Source organism: Adelges cooleyi, unplaced genomic scaffold (genome assembly GCF_023614345.1).
Source record: "Adelges cooleyi isolate 19-005CV unplaced genomic scaffold, UGA_ACOO_1.1 ACOO_flye_CR_arks_rails_tigmint_CR_PRNA_115, whole genome shotgun sequence".
In the NCBI taxonomy this organism is placed as follows: Eukaryota; Metazoa; Arthropoda; class Insecta; order Hemiptera; family Adelgidae; genus Adelges; species Adelges cooleyi.
In genome coordinates, this window is record NW_026095768.1 from 28,740 (window position 1) to 48,149 (window position 19,410).

General features: G+C 36.4%; 2 protein-coding genes across 2 annotated transcripts; both read right to left on the reverse strand.

The window, feature by feature from the left end:
• Positions 1-6,089: 6,089 nt before the first annotated feature.
• On the reverse strand, positions 6,090-8,163 carry LOC126847649 (uncharacterized; the record flags this gene model as incomplete). The annotated part of the gene is made up of 2 exons (XM_050588033.1): positions 6,090-6,137; positions 8,116-8,163. Coding segments are annotated over 2 exons (96 nt in total), but the record flags the coding sequence as incomplete, so codon positions are not given.
• Positions 8,164-8,273: 110 nt separating this feature from the next.
• Positions 8,274-10,362, reverse strand: LOC126847650 (uncharacterized; the record flags this gene model as incomplete). Its single annotated transcript, XM_050588034.1, has 4 exons — positions 8,274-8,324; positions 8,586-8,598; positions 9,757-9,769; positions 10,290-10,362. Coding segments are annotated over 4 exons (150 nt in total), but the record flags the coding sequence as incomplete, so codon positions are not given.
• Between the last annotated feature and the right edge of the window lie 9,048 nt (positions 10,363-19,410).

A 19,410-nucleotide genomic window follows, 5' to 3' on the forward strand; every position in this document is an offset into this window, starting at 1 on the left:
TGTTGAATGCTATAAAAAATTGTCTAAAGACAACTAATTTATAATGATGATATAGGACTTTTGCTGATGCTCTTCAAAAACATACCTATATTTTTTTTTGAATATAAGATTGTATAAAAATGCATTTATGTGCTGGTCAAATGATTATTATAAAGTCAGGAAGTACAACTGGAATGATTATAATAGTATAAGATGTGTAATGTGTCAAGTGATTAAAATTAATTAGATAATAAATAGTTATTTCTTCTAATTTTAATTGTATGAATGAACAAAATACATATTGTATGTCAAAAATGTATGGTTTTTAGATTTGGACAATTTTTATTCAGAGCATCAAATATATTATTATTATTTTAAAAGATATTTTTCATTATATATATATATATATATATATATATATATATATATATATGTTATTTTAATAACAATAAAAAAATTTCATGTCTATATATAATAAAAAAAGTTATCAAATGTTTATGTTGTATGACAATATACAACATAATAGTATAACACACAAATTAGCTGTAGTACTAATAATTTTAAAATTTAACCATTTAAATATTTAAAAATAATTTGTTGCGAGTACAAAGTTTTTAAACATAAATGTAAGTATTACTTATTTATTCAAAAACTTATTGTCCACATCCATATGATAATAAATAAACTGGTATTTATTTTTTGATACTAAATATGTAGGTATTCTACTGCTACTTCTAAAATAAATAAATAACATTTATTTAAGTACAGAGTTAATTTAAATAAAAGGTATTTGGAATTAATATTTGGACTCCATTTAAATAAAAACATAACTGGAATTTTTTTTAGTTTTAATTAGTTATGTTATTTAAGTTTTAAAATAAAATAATCATGAAATTTTGTTTTTAAAACATCAAACAGTATATAATATACATACATAAATTGTAAAGTTATAAAAAAATAGTTGATTTATGCCGTTTCGACTATTGATCTTTTTAATTGTATTATTTAAAAAAATAAGTAACTTAACATTGTTTAAATTTTCATTTCCTTACTATATATATTATATATATATAATCCTAAGTAGCTTAACGTTTTATTTATATAAATGGAATGATTATATCAGAATTTGAACAATCAATATGAGTAAAATTCTAACAGTGTATAAAATAAATGCATAAAAAAGAGACATTAATAATAATTTTAAAAAATTCTGAATCAGAACCAATTATTAAATGTTTACCTATAGCTACAGAGATGTTAAAAAGTTGTATTTTAATTATAGTAACAATTGTTTCATTATTGTGTCATATATGAAAAAGGAACTGACAATTAATAGAGCTATTATTTATATTATTTAAATTTTAAAAGTAGGATGCCAAAAGTTGCATAAAAAGTTAATAATTTTAATGGTTTGTTAATACTTATTGCAATCCGTCCAATCTAAAAGTGTATTTAAACACTGAGGTGTTTCCATATGATGGTGATGATTCTAGAGCAAATTTCTAATATTCTATAATTGGTCTATTGTATAATGCGTGTACAGAATTTAAAAAATCATTCTACGATAGAGATTGGTTGTCTCCTCTTGTGAATAAGAAATTCTTTATCGATAATCTTATTGTGGTGTTGATCTGTCAAAAACGAATGATACTATCAAAACGTCAACGTTTGACTTGCGTATTGAAATTGAAACACTAGCAGACACATCAGCTTACTGTTTAATACTTCATGATTAAATTTTTAGTTATAAACCATTTGACGAGGATGTCCGTCTTTCCAAAATATCATGTTTATACATAATAGTCAATATGTTATATATTTTTTTAAACGACTATGTTATACTTAAAGATAAGGAATTTTAAATAATAAAACGTTTTTTTCTTTTTAATAGTTTCATACCACTGTATTTAAGATGACTACTTATACATTGTACATTATTGTAACAAGTCGTCATTTTCTGACAAAACCATAAAAACTAATATTAAACAGGTATCTTAATTCATTAGTTAGTAGTTAAACGTCGGCTCCGTTTTGACCCAGGTCGTCGATGTCTCCATGGCTGGAAGACATTTTAGTCTTCTGGCGGTATGGTGCAGTAGAAAAAATCAAGACCGTCATTAACGTCATCAGTACCTGCTCGCCCGATGTACTCAAAATACGTTTTTATTAAAAAAAAAAAAGTTTACAATACCTAAATATAAACTATCTTTTAGCATCATAAGGACAACCATTTTAAATTATCTATGTCAGATATTCCAAGTGTCCGTAAGTAGCAGCGGTCAAAGTTGTAGATTTATTCGATGGACATCCATTTTCGTGTAATAACTTCAATCCTTACAAGTTACCAGAACCAGCGGCAGCAGTACAAACCTCTTTCCATCAACTACACAAACTACAAAAAATATCTTCAATTCTCTCAGTATAATTACTCTTCCATGGAAATCCATTCTTGAGTGCATATTTCAGACAATCCAAATCACCACTAGATGCTGCACTAAGCAGAGTAGACCTGGTCCACAACCCTCTTTTTAGGTTTCCAAACTACACAAACTACAAAAAATATCTTCAATTCGCTCAGTATAATTACTCTTCCATGGAAATCCATTCTTAAGTGCATATTTCAGAAAATCCAAATCACCACTAGATGCTGCACTTAGCAGAGTAGACCTGGTCCACAACTCTCCTTTTAGGTTTCTAAACTACACAAACTACAAAAAATATCTTCAATTCGCTAAGTATAATTACTCCTCCGTGGAAATCCATTCTTAAGTGCATATTTCAGACAATCCAAATCACCACTAGATGCTGCACTTAGCAGAGTAGACCTGGTCCACAACCCTCCTCTTAGGTTTCCAAACTACACAAACTACAAAAAATATCTTCAATTCGCTCAGTATAATTACTCCTCCATGGAAATCCTTTCTTAAGTGCATATTTCAGACAATCCAAATCACCACTAGATGCTGCACTTAGCAGAGTAGACCTGGTCCACAACCCTTCTTTTAGGTATCCAAATTCTAAACTTCAATCCTTACAAGTTACCAGTACCAACGGCAGCAGTACATACCTCTTTCCATCCACTACACAAACCACAAAAAATATCTTCAATTCGCTCAGTATAATTACTCCTTCATGGGAATCCTTTCATAAGTGCATATTTCAGACAATCCAAATCACCACTAGATGCTGCACTTAGCAGAGTAGACCTGGTCCACAACCCTCCTTTTAGGTTTCCAAACTACACAAACTACAAAAAATATCTTCAATTCGCTCAGTATAATTACTCCTCCATGGAAATCCTTTCTTAAGTGCATATTTCAGACAATCCAAATCACCACTAGATGCTGCACTTAGCAGAGTAGACCTGGTCCACAACCCTCCTTTTAGGTTTCCAAACTACACAAACTACAAAAAATATCTTCAATTCGCTCAGTATAATTACTCTTCCATGGAAATCCATTCTTGAGTGCATATTTCAGACAATCCAAATCACCACTAGATGCTGCACTTAGCAGAGTAGACCTGGTCCACAACCCTCCTTTTAGGTTTCCAAACTACACAAACTACAAAAAATATCTTCAATTCGCTCAGTATAATTACTCTTCCATGGAAATCCATTATTATGTGCATATTTCAGACAATCCAAATCACCACTAGATGCTGCACTTAGCAGAGTAGACCTGGTCCACAACCCTCCTTTTAGGTTTTTAAACTACACAAACTACAAAAAATATCTTCAATTCGCTCAGTATAATTACTCCTCCATGGAAATCCATTCTTAAGTGCATATTTCAGACAATCCAAATCACCACTAGATGCTGCACTTAGCAGAGTAGACATGGTCCACAACCCTTCTTTTAGGTATCCAAATTCTAAACTTCAATCCTTACAAGTTACCAGTACCAACGGCAGCAGTACATACCTCTTTCCATCCACTACACAAACCACAAAAAATATCTTCAATTCGCTCAGTATAATTACTCCTTCATGGGAATCCTTTCATAAGTGCATATTTCAGACAATCCAAATCACCAATAGATGCTGCACTTAGCAGAGTAGACCTGGTCCACAACCCTCCTTTAAGGTTTCCAAACTACACAAACTACAAAAAATATCTTCAATTCGCTCAGTATAATTACTCCTCCATGGAAATCTTTTCTTAAGTGCATATTTCAGACAATCCAAATCACCACTAGATGCTGTACTTAGCAGAGTAGACCTGGTCCACAACCCTCCTTTTAGGTTTCCAAACTACACAAACTACAAAAAATATCTTCAATTCGCTCAGTATAATTACTCTTCCGTGGAAATTCATTCTTAAGTGCATATTTCAGACAATCCAAATCACCACTAGATGCTGCACTTAGCAGAGTAGACCTGGTCCACAACCCTCCTTTTAGGTTTCCAAACTACACAAACTACAAAAAATATCTTCAATTCGCTCAGTATAATTACTCTTCCATGGAAATCCATTCTTGAGTGCATATTTCAGACAATCCAAATCACCACTAGATGCTGCACTTAGCAGAGTAGACCTGGTCCACAACCCTCCTTTTAGGTTTCCAAACTATACAAACTACAAAAAATATCTTCAATTCGCTCAGTATAATTACTCTTCCATGGAAATCCATTCTTAAGTGCATATTTCAGAAAATCCAAATCACCACTAGATGCTGCACTTAGCAGAGTAGACCTGGTCCACAACTCTCCTTTTAGGTTTCTAAACTACACAAACTACAAAAAATATCTTCAATTCGCTAAGTATAATTACTCCTCCGTGGAAATCCATTCTTAAGTGCATATTTCAGACAATCCAAATCACCACTAGATGCTGCACTTAGCAGAGTAGACCTGGTCCACAACCCTCCTCTTAGGTTTCCAAACTACACAAACTACAAAAAATATCTTCAATTCTCTCAGTATAATTACTCTTCCATGGAAATCCATTCTTGAGTGCATATTTCAGACAATCCAAATCACCACTAGATGCTGCACTTAGCAGAGTAGACCTGGTCCACAACCCTCCTTTTAGGTTTCCAAACTATACAAACTACAAAAAATATCTTCAATTCGCTCAGTATAATTACTCCTCCATGGAAATCCTTTCTTAAGTGCATATTTCAGACAATCCAAATCACCACTAGATGCTGCACTAAGCAGAGTAGACCTGGTCCACAACCCTCTTTTTAGGTTTCCAAACTACACAAACTACAAAAAATATCTTCAATTCGCTCAGTATAATTACTCTTCCATGGAAATCCATTCTTAAGTGCATATTTCAGAAAATCCAAATCACCACTAGATGCTGCACTTAGCAGAGTAGACCTGGTCCACAACTCTCCTTTTAGGTTTCTAAACTACACAAACTACAAAAAATATCTTCAATTCGCTAAGTATAATTACTCCTCCGTGGAAATCCATTCTTAAGTGCATATTTCAGACAATCCAAATCACCACTAGATGCTGCACTTAGCAGAGTAGACCTGGTCCACAACCCTCCTCTTAGGTTTCCAAACTACACAAACTACAAAAAATATCTTCAATTCGCTCAGTATAATTACTCCTCCATGGAAATCCTTTCTTAAGTGCATATTTCAGACAATCCAAATCACCACTAGATGCTGCACTTAGCAGAGTAGACCTGGTCCACAACCCTTCTTTTAGGTATCCAAATTCTAAACTTCAATCCTTACAAGTTACCAGTACCAACGGCAGCAGTACATACCTCTTTCCATCCACTACACAAACCACAAAAAATATCTTCAATTCGCTCAGTATAATTACTCCTTCATGGGAATCCTTTCATAAGTGCATATTTCAGACAATCCAAATCACCACTAGATGCTGCACTTAGCAGAGTAGACCTGGTCCACAACCCTCCTTTTAGGTTTCCAAACTACACAAACTACAAAAAATATCTTCAATTCGCTCAGTATAATTACTCCTCCATGGAAATCCTTTCTTAAGTGCATATTTCAGACAATCCAAATCACCACTAGATGCTGCACTTAGCAGAGTAGACCTGGTCCACAACCCTCCTTTTAGGTTTCCAAACTACACAAACTACAAAAAATATCTTCAATTCGCTCAGTATAATTACTCTTCCATGGAAATCCATTCTTGAGTGCATATTTCAGACAATCCAAATCACCACTAGATGCTGCACTTAGCAGAGTAGACCTGGTCCACAACCCTCCTTTTAGGTTTCCAAACTACACAAACTACAAAAAATATCTTCAATTCGCTCAGTATAATTACTCTTCCATGGAAATCCATTATTATGTGCATATTTCAGACAATCCAAATCACCACTAGATGCTGCACTTAGCAGAGTAGACCTGGTCCACAACCCTCCTTTTAGGTTTTTAAACTACACAAACTACAAAAAATATCTTCAATTCGCTCAGTATAATTACTCCTCCATGGAAATCCATTCTTTATTGCATATTTCAGACAATCCAAATCACCACTAGATGCTGCACTTAGCAGAGTAGACATGGTCCACAACCCTTCTTTTAGGTATCCAAATTCTAAACTTCAATCCTTACAAGTTACCAGTACCAACGGCAGCAGTACATACCTCTTTCCATCCACTACACAAACCACAAAAAATATCTTCAATTCGCTCAGTATAATTACTCCTTCATGGGAATCCTTTCATAAGTGCATATTTCAGACAATCCAAATCACCAATAGATGCTGCACTTAGCAGAGTAGACCTGGTCCACAACCCTCCTTTAAGGTTTCCAAACTACACAAACTACAAAAAATATCTTCAATTCGCTCAGTATAATTACTCCTCCATGGAAATCCTTTCTTAAGTGCATATTTCAGACAATCCAAATCACCACTAGATGCTGCACTTAGCAGAGTAGACCTGGTCCACAACCCTCCTTTTAGGTTTCCAAACTACACAAACTACAAAAAATATCTTCAATTCGCTCAGTATAATTACTCTTCCATGGAAATCCATTCTTGAGTGCATATTTCAGACAATCCAAATCACCACTAGATGCTGCACTTAGCAGAGTAGACCTGGTCCACAACCCTCCTTTTAGGTTTCCAAACTATACAAACTACAAAAAATATCTTCAATTCGCTCAGTATAATTACTCCTCCATGGAAATCCTTTCTTAAGTGCATATTTCAGACAATCCAAATCACCACTAGATGCTGCACTAAGCAGAGTAGACCTGGTCCACAACCCTCCTTTTAGGTTTCCAAACTATACAAACTACAAAAAATATCTTCAATTCGCTCAGTATAATTACTCTTCCATGGAAATCCATTCTTAAGTGCATATTTCAGAAAATCCAAATCACCACTAGATGCTGCACTTAGCAGAGTAGACCTGGTCCACAACTCTCCTTTTAGGTTTCTAAACTACACAAACTACAAAAAATATCTTCAATTCGCTAAGTATAATTACTCCTCCGTGGAAATCCATTCTTAAGTGCATATTTCAGACAATCCAAATCACCACTAGATGCTGCACTTAGCAGAGTAGACCTGGTCCACAACCCTCCTCTTAGGTTTCCAAACTACACAAACTACAAAAAATATCTTCAATTCGCTCAGTATAATTACTCCTCCATGGAAATCCTTTCTTAAGTGCATATTTCAGACAATCCAAATCACCACTAGATGCTGCACTTAGCAGAGTAGACCTGGTCCACAACCCTTCTTTTAGGTATCCAAATTCTAAACTTCAATCCTTACAAGTTACCAGTACCAACGGCAGCAGTACATACCTCTTTCCATCCACTACACAAACCACAAAAAATATCTTCAATTCGCTCAGTATAATTACTCCTTCATGGGAATCCTTTCATAAGTGCATATTTCAGACAATCCAAATCACCACTAGATGCTGCACTTAGCAGAGTAGACCTGGTCCACAACCCTCCTTTTAGGTTTCCAAACTACACAAACTACAAAAAATATCTTCAATTCGCTCAGTATAATTACTCCTCCATGGAAATCCTTTCTTAAGTGCATATTTCAGACAATCCAAATCACCACTAGATGCTGCACTTAGCAGAGTAGACCTGGTCCACAACCCTCCTTTTAGGTTTCCAAACTACACAAACTACAAAAAATATCTTCAATTCGCTCAGTATAATTACTCTTCCATGGAAATCCATTCTTGAGTGCATATTTCAGACAATCCAAATCACCACTAGATGCTGCACTTAGCAGAGTAGACCTGGTCCACAACCCTCCTTTTAGGTTTCCAAACTACACAAACTACAAAAAATATCTTCAATTCGCTCAGTATAATTACTCTTCCATGGAAATCCATTATTATGTGCATATTTCAGACAATCCAAATCACCACTAGATGCTGCACTTAGCAGAGTAGACCTGGTCCACAACCCTCCTTTTAGGTTTTTAAACTACACAAACTACAAAAAATATCTTCAATTCGCTCAGTATAATTACTCCTCCATGGAAATCCATTCTTTATTGCATATTTCAGACAATCCAAATCACCACTAGATGCTGCACTTAGCAGAGTAGACATGGTCCACAACCCTTCTTTTAGGTATCCAAATTCTAAACTTCAATCCTTACAAGTTACCAGTACCAACGGCAGCAGTACATACCTCTTTCCATCCACTACACAAACCACAAAAAATATCTTCAATTCGCTCAGTATAATTACTCCTTCATGGGAATCCTTTCATAAGTGCATATTTCAGACAATCCAAATCACCAATAGATGCTGCACTTAGCAGAGTAGACCTGGTCCACAACCCTCCTTTAAGGTTTCCAAACTACACAAACTACAAAAAATATCTTCAATTCGCTCAGTATAATTACTCCTCCATGGAAATCCTTTCTTAAGTGCATATTTCAGACAATCCAAATCACCACTAGATGCTGTACTTAGCAGAGTAGACCTGGTCCACAACCCTCCTTTTAGGTTTCCAAACTACACAAACTACAAAAAATATCTTCAATTCGCTCAGTATAATTACTCTTCCGTGGAAATTCATTCTTAAGTGCATATTTCAGACAATCCAAATCACCACTAGATGCTGCACTTAGCAGAGTAGACCTGGTCCACAACCCTCCTTTTAGGTTTCCAAACTACACAAACTACAAAAAATATCTTCAATTCGCTCAGTATAATTACTCTTCCATGGAAATCCATTCTTGAGTGCATATTTCAGACAATCCAAATCACCACTAGATGCTGCACTTAGCAGAGTAGACCTGGTCCACAACCCTCCTTTTAGGTTTCCAAACTATACAAACTACAAAAAATATCTTCAATTCGCTCAGTATAATTACTCCTCCATGGAAATCCTTTCTTAAGTGCATATTTCAGACAATCCAAATCACCACTAGATGCTGAACTAAGCAGAGTAGACCTGGTCCACAACCCTCTTTTTAGGTTTCCAAACTACACAAACTACAAAAAATATCTTCAATTCGCTCAGTATAATTACTCTTCCATGGAAATCCATTATTAAGTGCATATTTCAGACAATCCAAATCACCACTAGATGCTGCACTTAGCAGAGTAGACCTGGTCCACAACCCTCCTTTTAGGTTTCCAAACTACACAAACTACAAAAAATATCTTCAATTCGCTCAGTATAATTACTCCTCCATGGAAATCCTTTCTTAAGTGCATATTTCAGACAATCCAAATCACCACTAGATGCTGCACTTAGCAGAGTAGACATGGTCCACAACCCTTCTTTTAGGTATCCAAATTCTAAACTTCAATCCTTACAAGTTACCAGTACCAACGGCAGCAGTACATACCTCTTTCCATCCACTACACAAACCACAAAAAATATCTTCAATTCGCTCAGTATAATTACTCCTTCATGGGAATCCTTTCATAAGTGCATATTTCAGACAATCCAAATCACCAATAGTTGCTGCACTTAGCAGAGTAGACCTGGTCCACAACCCTCCTTTTAGGTTTCCAAACTACACAAACTACAAAAAATATCTTCAATTCGCTCAGTATAATTACTCCTCCATGGAAATCCTTTCTTAAGTGCATATTTCAGACAATCCAAATCACCACTAGATAATGTACTTAGCAGAGTAGACCTGGTCCACAACCCTCCTTTTAGGTTTCCAAACTACACAAACTACAAAAAATATCTTCAATTCGCTCAGTATAATTACTCCTCCGTGGAAATTCATTCTTAAGTGCATATTTCAGACAATCCAAATCACCACTAGATGCTGCACTTAGCAGAGTAGACCTGGTCCACAACCCTCCTTTTAGGTTTCCAAACTACACAAACTACAAAAAATATCTTCAATTCGCTCAGTATAATTACTCGTCCATGGAAATCCATTCTTGAGTGCGTATTTCAGACAATCCAAATCACCACTAGATGCTGCACTTAGCAGAGTAGACCTGGTCCACAACCCTCCTTTTAGGTTTCCAAACTATACAAACTACAAAAAATATCTTCAATTCGCTCAGTATAATTACTCCTCCATGGAAATCCTTTCTTAGGTGCATATTTCAGACAATCCAAATCACCACTAGATGCTGCACTTAGCAGAGTAGACCTGGTCCACAACCCTCCTTTTAGGTTTCCAAACTACACAAACTACAAAAAATATCTTCAATTCGCTCAGTATAATTACTCTTCCATGGAAATCCATTCTTGAGTGCATATTTCAGACAATCCAAATCACCACTAGATGCTGCACTTAGCAGAGTAGACCTGGTCCACAACTCTCCTTTTAGGTTTCCAAACTATACAAACTACAAAAAATATCTTCAATTCGCTCAGTATAATTACTCCTCCATGGAAATCCTTTCTTAAGTGCATATTTCAGACAATCCAAATCACCACTAGATGCTGCACTAAGCAGAGTAGACCTGGTCCACAACCCTCCTTTTAGGTTTCCAAACTACACAAACTACAAAAAATATCTTCAATTCGCTCAGTATAATTACTCCTCCGTGGAAATCCATTCTTAAGTGCATATTTCAGACAATCCAAATCACCACTAGATGCTGCACTTAGCAGAGTAGAGCTGGTCCACAACCCTCCTTTTAGGTTTCCAAACTACACAAACTACAAAAAATATCTTCAATTCGCTCAGTATAATTACTCCTCCATAGAAATCCATTCTTAAATGCATATTTCAGACAATCCAAATCACCACTAGATGCTGCACTTAGCAGAGTAGACCTGGTCCACAACCCTCCTTTTAGGTTTCCAAACTACACAAACTACAAAAAATATCTTCAATTCGCTCAGTATAATTACTCTTCCATGGAAATCCATTCTTGAGTGCATATTTCAGACAATCCAAATCACCACTAGATGCTGCACTTAGCAGAGTAGACCTGGTCCACAACCCTCCTTTTAGGTTTCCAAACTACACAAACTACAAAAAATATCTTCAATTCGCTCAGTATAATTACTCTTCCATGGAAATCCATTCTTAAGTGCATATTTCAGACAATCCAAATCACCACTAGATGCTGCACTTAGCAGAGTAGCCCTGGTCCACAACCCTCCTTTTAGGTTTTTAAACTACACAAACTACAAAAAATATCTTCTATTCGCTCAGTATAATTACTCCTCCATGGAAATCCTTTCTTAAGTGCATATTTCAGACAATCCAAATCACCACTAAATGCTGCACTTAGCAGAGAAGACCTGGTCCACAACCCTCCTTTTAGGTTTCCAAACTACACAAACTACAAAAAATATCTTCAATTCGCTCAGTATAATTACTCTTCCATGGAAATCCATTCTTGAGTGCATATTTCAGACAATCCAAATCACCACTAGATGCTGCACTTAGCAGAGTAGACCTGGTCCACAACCCTCCTTTTAGGTTTCCAAACTACACAAACTACAAAAAATATCTTCAATTCGCTCAGTATAATTACTCTTCCATGGAAATCCATTATTATGTGCATATTTCAGACAATCCAAATCACCACTAGATGCTGCACTTAGCAGAGTAGACCTGGTCCACAACCCTCCTTTTAGGTTTTTAAACTACACAAACTACAAAAAATATCTTCAATTCGCTCAGTATAATTACTCCTCCATGGAAATCCATTCTTAAGTGCATATTTCAGACAATCCAAATCACCACTAGATGCTGCACTTAGCAGAGTAGACATGGTCCACAACCCTTCTTTTAGGTATCCAAATTCTAAACTTCAATCCTTACAAGTTACCAGTACCAACGGCAGCAGTACATACCTCTTTCCATCCACTACACAAACCACAAAAAATATCTTCAATTCGCTCAGTATAATTACTCCTTCATGGGAATCCTTTCTTAAGTGCATATTTCAGACAATCCAAATCACCACTAGATGCTGTACTTAGCAGAGTAGACCTGGTCCACAACCCTCCTTTTAGGTTTCCAAACTACACAAACTACAAAAAATATCTTCAATTCGCTCAGTATAATTACTCTTCCGTGGAAATTCATTCTTAAGTGCATATTTCAGACAATCCAAATCACCACTAGATGCTGCACTTAGCAGAGTAGACCTGGTCCACAACCCTCCTTTTAGGTTTCCAAACTACACAAACTACAAAAAATATCTTCAATTCGCTCAGTATAATTACTCCTCCATGGAAATCCTTTCTTAAGTGCATATTTCAGACAATCCAAATCACCACTAGATGCTGTACTTAGCAGAGTAGACCTGGTCCACAACCCTCCTTTTAGGTTTCCAAACTACACAAACTACAAAAAATATCTTCAATTCGCTCAGTATAATTACTCTTCCGTGGAAATTCATTCTTAAGTGCATATTTCAGACAATCCAAATCACCACTAGATGCTGCACTTAGCAGAGTAGACCTGGTCCACAACCCTCCTTTTAGGTTTCCAAACTACACAAACTACAAAAAATATCTTCAATTCGCTCAGTATAATTACTCTTCCATGGAAATCCATTCTTGAGTGCATATTTCAGACAATCCAAATCACCACTAGATGCTGCACTTAGCAGAGTAGACCTGGTCCACAACCCTCCTTTTAGGTTTCCAAACTATACAAACTACAAAAAATATCTTCAATTCTCTCAGTATAATTACTCTTCCATGGAAATCCTTTCTTAAGTGCATATTTCAGACAATCCAAATCACCACTAGATGCTGCACTAAGCAGAGTAGACCTGGTCCACAACCCTCTTTTTAGGTTTCCAAACTACACAAACTACAAAAAATATCTTCAATTCGCTCAGTATAATTACTCTTCCATGGAAATCCATTATTAAGTGCATATTTCAGACAATCCAAATCACCACTAGATGCTGCACTTAGCAGAGTAGACCTGGTCCACAACCCTCCTTTTAGGTTTCCAAACTACACAAACTACAAAAATATCTTCAATTCGCTCAGTATAATTACTCCTCCATGGAAATCCTTTCTTAAGTGCATATTTCAGACAATCCAAATCACCACTAGATGCTGCACTTAGCAGAGTAGACATGGTCCACAACCCTTCTTTTAGGTATCCAAATTCTAAACTTCAATCCTTACAAGTTACCAATACCAACGGCAGCAGTACATACCTCTTTCCATCCACTACACAAACCACAAAAAATATCTTCAATTCGCTCAGTATAATTACTCCTTCATGGGAATCCTTTCATAAGTGCATATTTCAGACAATCCAAATCACCAATAGTTGCTGCACTTAGCAGAGTAGACCTGGTCCACAACCCTCCTTTTAGGTTTCCAAACTACACAAACTACAAAAAATATCTTCAATTCGCTCAGTATAATTACTCCTCCATGGAAATCCTTTCTTAAGTGCATATTTCAGACAATCCAAATCACCACTAGATAATGTACTTAGCAGAGTAGACCTGGTCCACAACCCTCCTTTTAGGTTTCCAAACTACACAAACTACAAAAAATATCTTCAATTCGCTCAGTATAATTACTCCTCCGTGGAAATTCATTCTTAAGTGCATATTTCAGACAATCCAAATCACCACTAGATGCTGCACTTAGCAGAGTAGACCTGGTCCACAACCCTCCTTTTAGGTTTCCAAACTACACAAACTACAAAAAATATCTTCAATTCGCTCAGTATAATTACTCTTCCATGGAAATCCATTCTTGAGTGCATATTTCAGACAATCCAAATCACCACTAGATGCTGCACTTAGCAGAGTAGACCTGGTCCACAACCCTCCTTTTAGGTTTCCAAACTATACAAACTACAAAAAATATCTTCAATTCGCTCAGTATAATTACTCCTCCATGGAAATCCTTTCTTAAGTGCATATTTCAGACAATCCAAATCACCACTAGATGCTGCACTAAGCAGAGTAGACCTGGTCCACAACCCTCCTTTTAGGTTTCCAAACTACACAAACTACAAAAAATATCTTCAATTCGCTCAGTATAATTACTCCTCCGTGGAAATCCATTCTTAAGTGCATATTTCAGACAATCCAAATCACCACTAGATGCTGCACTTAGCAGAGTAGAGCTGGTCCACAACCCTCCTTTTAGGTTTCCAAACTACACAAACTACAAAAAATATCTTCTATTCGCTCAGTATAATTACTCCTCCATGGAAATCCTTTCTTAAGTGCATATTTCAGACAATCCAAATCACCACTAAATGCTGCACTTAGCAGAGAAGACCTGGTCCACAACCCTCCTTTTAGGTTTCCAAACTACACAAACTACAAAAAATATCTTCAATTCGCTCAGTATAATTACTCTTCCATGGAAATCCATTCTTGAGTGCATATTTCAGACAATCCAAATCACCACTAGATGCTGCACTTAGCAGAGTAGACCTGGTCCACAACCCTCCTTTTAGGTTTCCAAACTACACAAACTACAAAAAATATCTTCAATTCGCTCAGTATAATTACTCTTCCATGGAAATCCATTATTATGTGCATATTTCAGACAATCCAAATCACCACTAGATGCTGCACTTAGCAGAGTAGACCTGGTCCACAACCCTCCTTTTAGGTTTTTAAACTACACAAACTACAAAAAATATCTTCAATTCGCTCAGTATAATTACTCCTCCATGGAAATCCATTCTTAAGTGCATATTTCAGACAATCCAAATCACCACTAGATGCTGCACTTAGCAGAGTAGACATGGTCCACAACCCTTCTTTTAGGTATCCAAATTCTAAACTTCAATCCTTACAAGTTACCAGTACCAACGGCAGCAGTACATACCTCTTTCCATCCACTACACAAACCACAAAAAATATCTTCAATTCGCTCAGTATAATTACTCCTTCATGGGAATCCTTTCTTAAGTGCATATTTCAGACAATCCAAATCACCACTAGATGCTGCACTAAGCAGAGTAGACCTGGTCCACAACCCTCCTTTTAGGTTTCCAAACTACACAAACTACAAAAAATATCTTCAATTCGCTCAGTATAATTACTCCTCCGTGGAAATCCATTCTTAAGTGCATATTTCAGACAATCCAAATCACCACTAGATGCTGCACTTAGCAGAGTAGAGCTGGTCCACAACCCTCCTTTTAGGTTTCCAAACTACACAAACTACAAAAATATCTTCTATTCGCTCAGTATAATTACTCCTCCATGGAAATCCTTTCTTAAGTGCATATTTCAGACAATCCAAATCACCACTAAATGCTGCACTTAGCAGAGAAGACCTGGTCCACAACCCTCCTTTTAGGTTTCCAAACTACACAAACTACAAAAAATATCTTCAATTCTCTCAGTATAATTACTCTTCCATGGAAATCCTTTCTTAAGTGCATATTTCAGACAATCCAAATCACCACTAGATGCTGCACTAAGCAGAGTAGACCTGGTCCACAACCCTCTTTTTAGGTTTCCAAACTACACAAACTACAAAAAATATCTTCAATTCGCTCAGTATAATTACTCTTCCATGGAAATCCATTATTAAGTGCATATTTCAGACAATCCAAATCACCACTAGATGCTGCACTTAGCAGAGTAGACCTGGTCCACAACCCTCCTTTTAGGTTTCCAAACTACACAAACTACAAAAAATATCTTCAATTCGCTCAGTATAATTACTCCTCCATGGAAATCCTTTCTTAAGTGCATATTTCAGACAATCCAAATCACCACTAGATGCTGCACTTAGCAGAGTAGACATGGTCCACAACCCTTCTTTTAGGTATCCAAATTCTAAACTTCAATCCTTACAAGTTACCAATACCAACGGCAGCAGTACATACCTCTTTCCATCCACTACACAAACCACAAAAAATATCTTCAATTCGCTCAGTATAATTACTCCTTCATGGGAATCCTTTCATAAGTGCATATTTCAGACAATCCAAATCACCAATAGTTGCTGCACTTAGCAGAGTAGACCTGGTCCACAACCCTCCTTTTAGGTTTCCAAACTACACAAACTACAAAAAATATCTTCAATTCGCTCAGTATAATTACTCCTCCATGGAAATCCTTTCTTAAGTGCATATTTCAGACAATCCAAATCACCACTAGATAATGTACTTAGCAGAGTAGACCTGGTCCACAACCCTCCTTTTAGGTTTCCAAACTACACAAACTACAAAAAATATCTTCAATTCGCTCAGTATAATTACTCCTCCGTGGAAATTCATTCTTAAGTGCATATTTCAGACAATCCAAATCACCACTAGATGCTGCACTTAGCAGAGTAGACCTGGTCCACAACCCTCCTTTTAGGTTTCCAAACTACACAAACTACAAAAAATATCTTCAATTCGCTCAGTATAATTACTCTTCCATGGAAATCCATTCTTGAGTGCATATTTCAGACAATCCAAATCACCACTAGATGCTGCACTTAGCAGAGTAGACCTGGTCCACAACCCTCCTTTTAGGTTTCCAAACTATACAAACTACAAAAAATATCTTCAATTCGCTCAGTATAATTACTCCTCCATGGAAATCCTTTCTTAAGTGCATATTTCAGACAATCCAAATCACCACTAGATGCTGCACTTAGCAGAGTAGACCTGGTCCACAACCCTCCTTTTAGGTTTCCAAACTACACAAACTACAAAAAATATCTTCAATTCGCTCAGTATAATTACTCTTCCATGGAAATCCATTCTTGAGTGCATATTTCAGACAATCCAAATCACCACTAGATGCTGCACTTAGCAGAGTAGACCTGGTCCACAACTCTCCTTTTAGGTTTCCAAACTATACAAACTACAAAAAATATCTTCAATTCGCTCAGTATAATTACTCCTCCATGGAAATCCTTTCTTAAGTGCATATTTCAGACAATCCAAATCACCACTAGATGCTGCACTAAGCAGAGTAGACCTGGTCCACAACCCTCCTTTTAGGTTTCCAAACTACACAAACTACAAAAAATATCTTCAATTCGCTCAGTATAATTACTCCTCCGTGGAAATCCATTCTTAAGTGCATATTTCAGACAATCCAAATCACCACTAGATGCTGCACTTAGCAGAGTAGAGCTGGTCCACAACCCTCCTTTTAGGTTTCCAAACTACACAAACTACAAAAAATATCTTCAATTCGCTCAGTATAATTACTCCTCCATAGAAATCCATTCTTAAATGCATATTTCAGACAATCCAAATCACCACTAGATGCTGCACTTAGCAGAGTAGACCTGGTCCACAACCCTCCTTTTAGGTTTCCAAACTACACAAACTACAAAAAATATCTTCAATTCGCTCAGTATAATTACTCTTCCATGGAAATCCATTCTTGAGTGCATATTTCAGACAATCCAAATCACCACTAGATGCTGCACTTAGCAGAGTAGACCTGGTCCACAACCCTCCTTTTAGGTTTCCAAACTACACAAACTACAAAAAATATCTTCAATTCGCTCAGTATAATTACTCTTCCATGGAAATCCATTCTTAAGTGCATATTTCAGACAATCCAAATCACCACTAGATGCTGCACTTAGCAGAGTAGCCCTGGTCCACAACCCTCCTTTTAGGTTTTTAAACTACACAAACTACAAAAAATATCTTCTATTCGCTCAGTATAATTACTCCTCCATGGAAATCCTTTCTTAAGTGCATATTTCAGACAATCCAAATCACCACTAAATGCTGCACTTAGCAGAGAAGACCTGGTCCACAACCCTCCTTTTAGGTTTCCAAACTACACAAACTACAAAAAATATCTTCAATTCGCTCAGTATAATTACTCTTCCATGGAAATCCATTCTTGAGTGCATATTTCAGACAATCCAAATCACCACTAGATGCTGCACTTAGCAGAGTAGACCTGGTCCACAACCCTCCTTTTAGGTTTCCAAACTACACAAACTACAAAAAATATCTTCAATTCGCTCAGTATAATTACTCCTCCGTGGAAATCCATTCTTAAGTGCATATTTCAGACAATCCAAATCACCACTAGATGCTGCACTAAGCAGAGTAGACCTGGTCCACAACCCTCCTTTTAGGTGTCCAAACTACACAAACTACAAAAAATATCTTCAATTCGCTCAGTATACTTACTCCTCCATGGAAATCCTTTCTTAAGTGCATATTTCAGACAATCCAAATCACCACTAGATAATGTACTTAGCAGAGTAGACCTGGTCCACAACCCTCCTTTTAGGTTTCCAAACTACACAAACTACAAAAAATATCTTCAATTCGCTCAGTATAATTACTCCTCCGTGGAAATTCATTCTTAAGTGCATATTTCAGACAATCCAAATCACCACTAGATGCTGCACTTAGCAGAGTAGACCTGGTCCACAACCCTCCTTTTAGGTTTCCAAACTACACAAACTACAAAAAATATCTTCAATTCGCTCAGTATAATTACTCTTCCATGGAAATCCATTCTTGAGTGCATATTTCAGACAATCCAAATCACCACTAGATGCTGCACTTAGCAGAGTAGACCTGGTCCACAACCCTCCTTTTAGGTTTCCAAACTATACAAACTACAAAAAATATCTTCAATTCGCTCAGTATAATTACTCCTCCATGGAAATCCTTTCTTAAGTGCATATTTCAGACAATCCAAATCACCACTAGATGCTGCACTAAGCAGAGTAGACCTGGTCCACAACCCTCTTTTTAGGTTTCCAAACTACACAAACTACAAAAAATATCTTCAATTCGCTCAGTATAATTACTCTTCCATGGAAATCCATTATTAAGTGCATATTTCAGACAATCCAAATCACCACTAGATGCTGCACTTAGCAGAGTAGACCTGGTCCACAACCCTCCTTTTAGGTTTCCAAACTACACAAACTACAAAAAATATCTTCAATTCGCTCAGTATAATTACTCTTCCATGGAAATCCATTCTTGAGTGCATATTTCAGACAATCCAAATCACCACTAGATGCTGCACTTAGCAGAGTAGACCTGGTCCACAACTCTCCTTTTAGGTTTCCAAACTATACAAACTACAAAAAATATCTTCAATTCGCTCAGTATAATTACTCCTCCATGGAAATC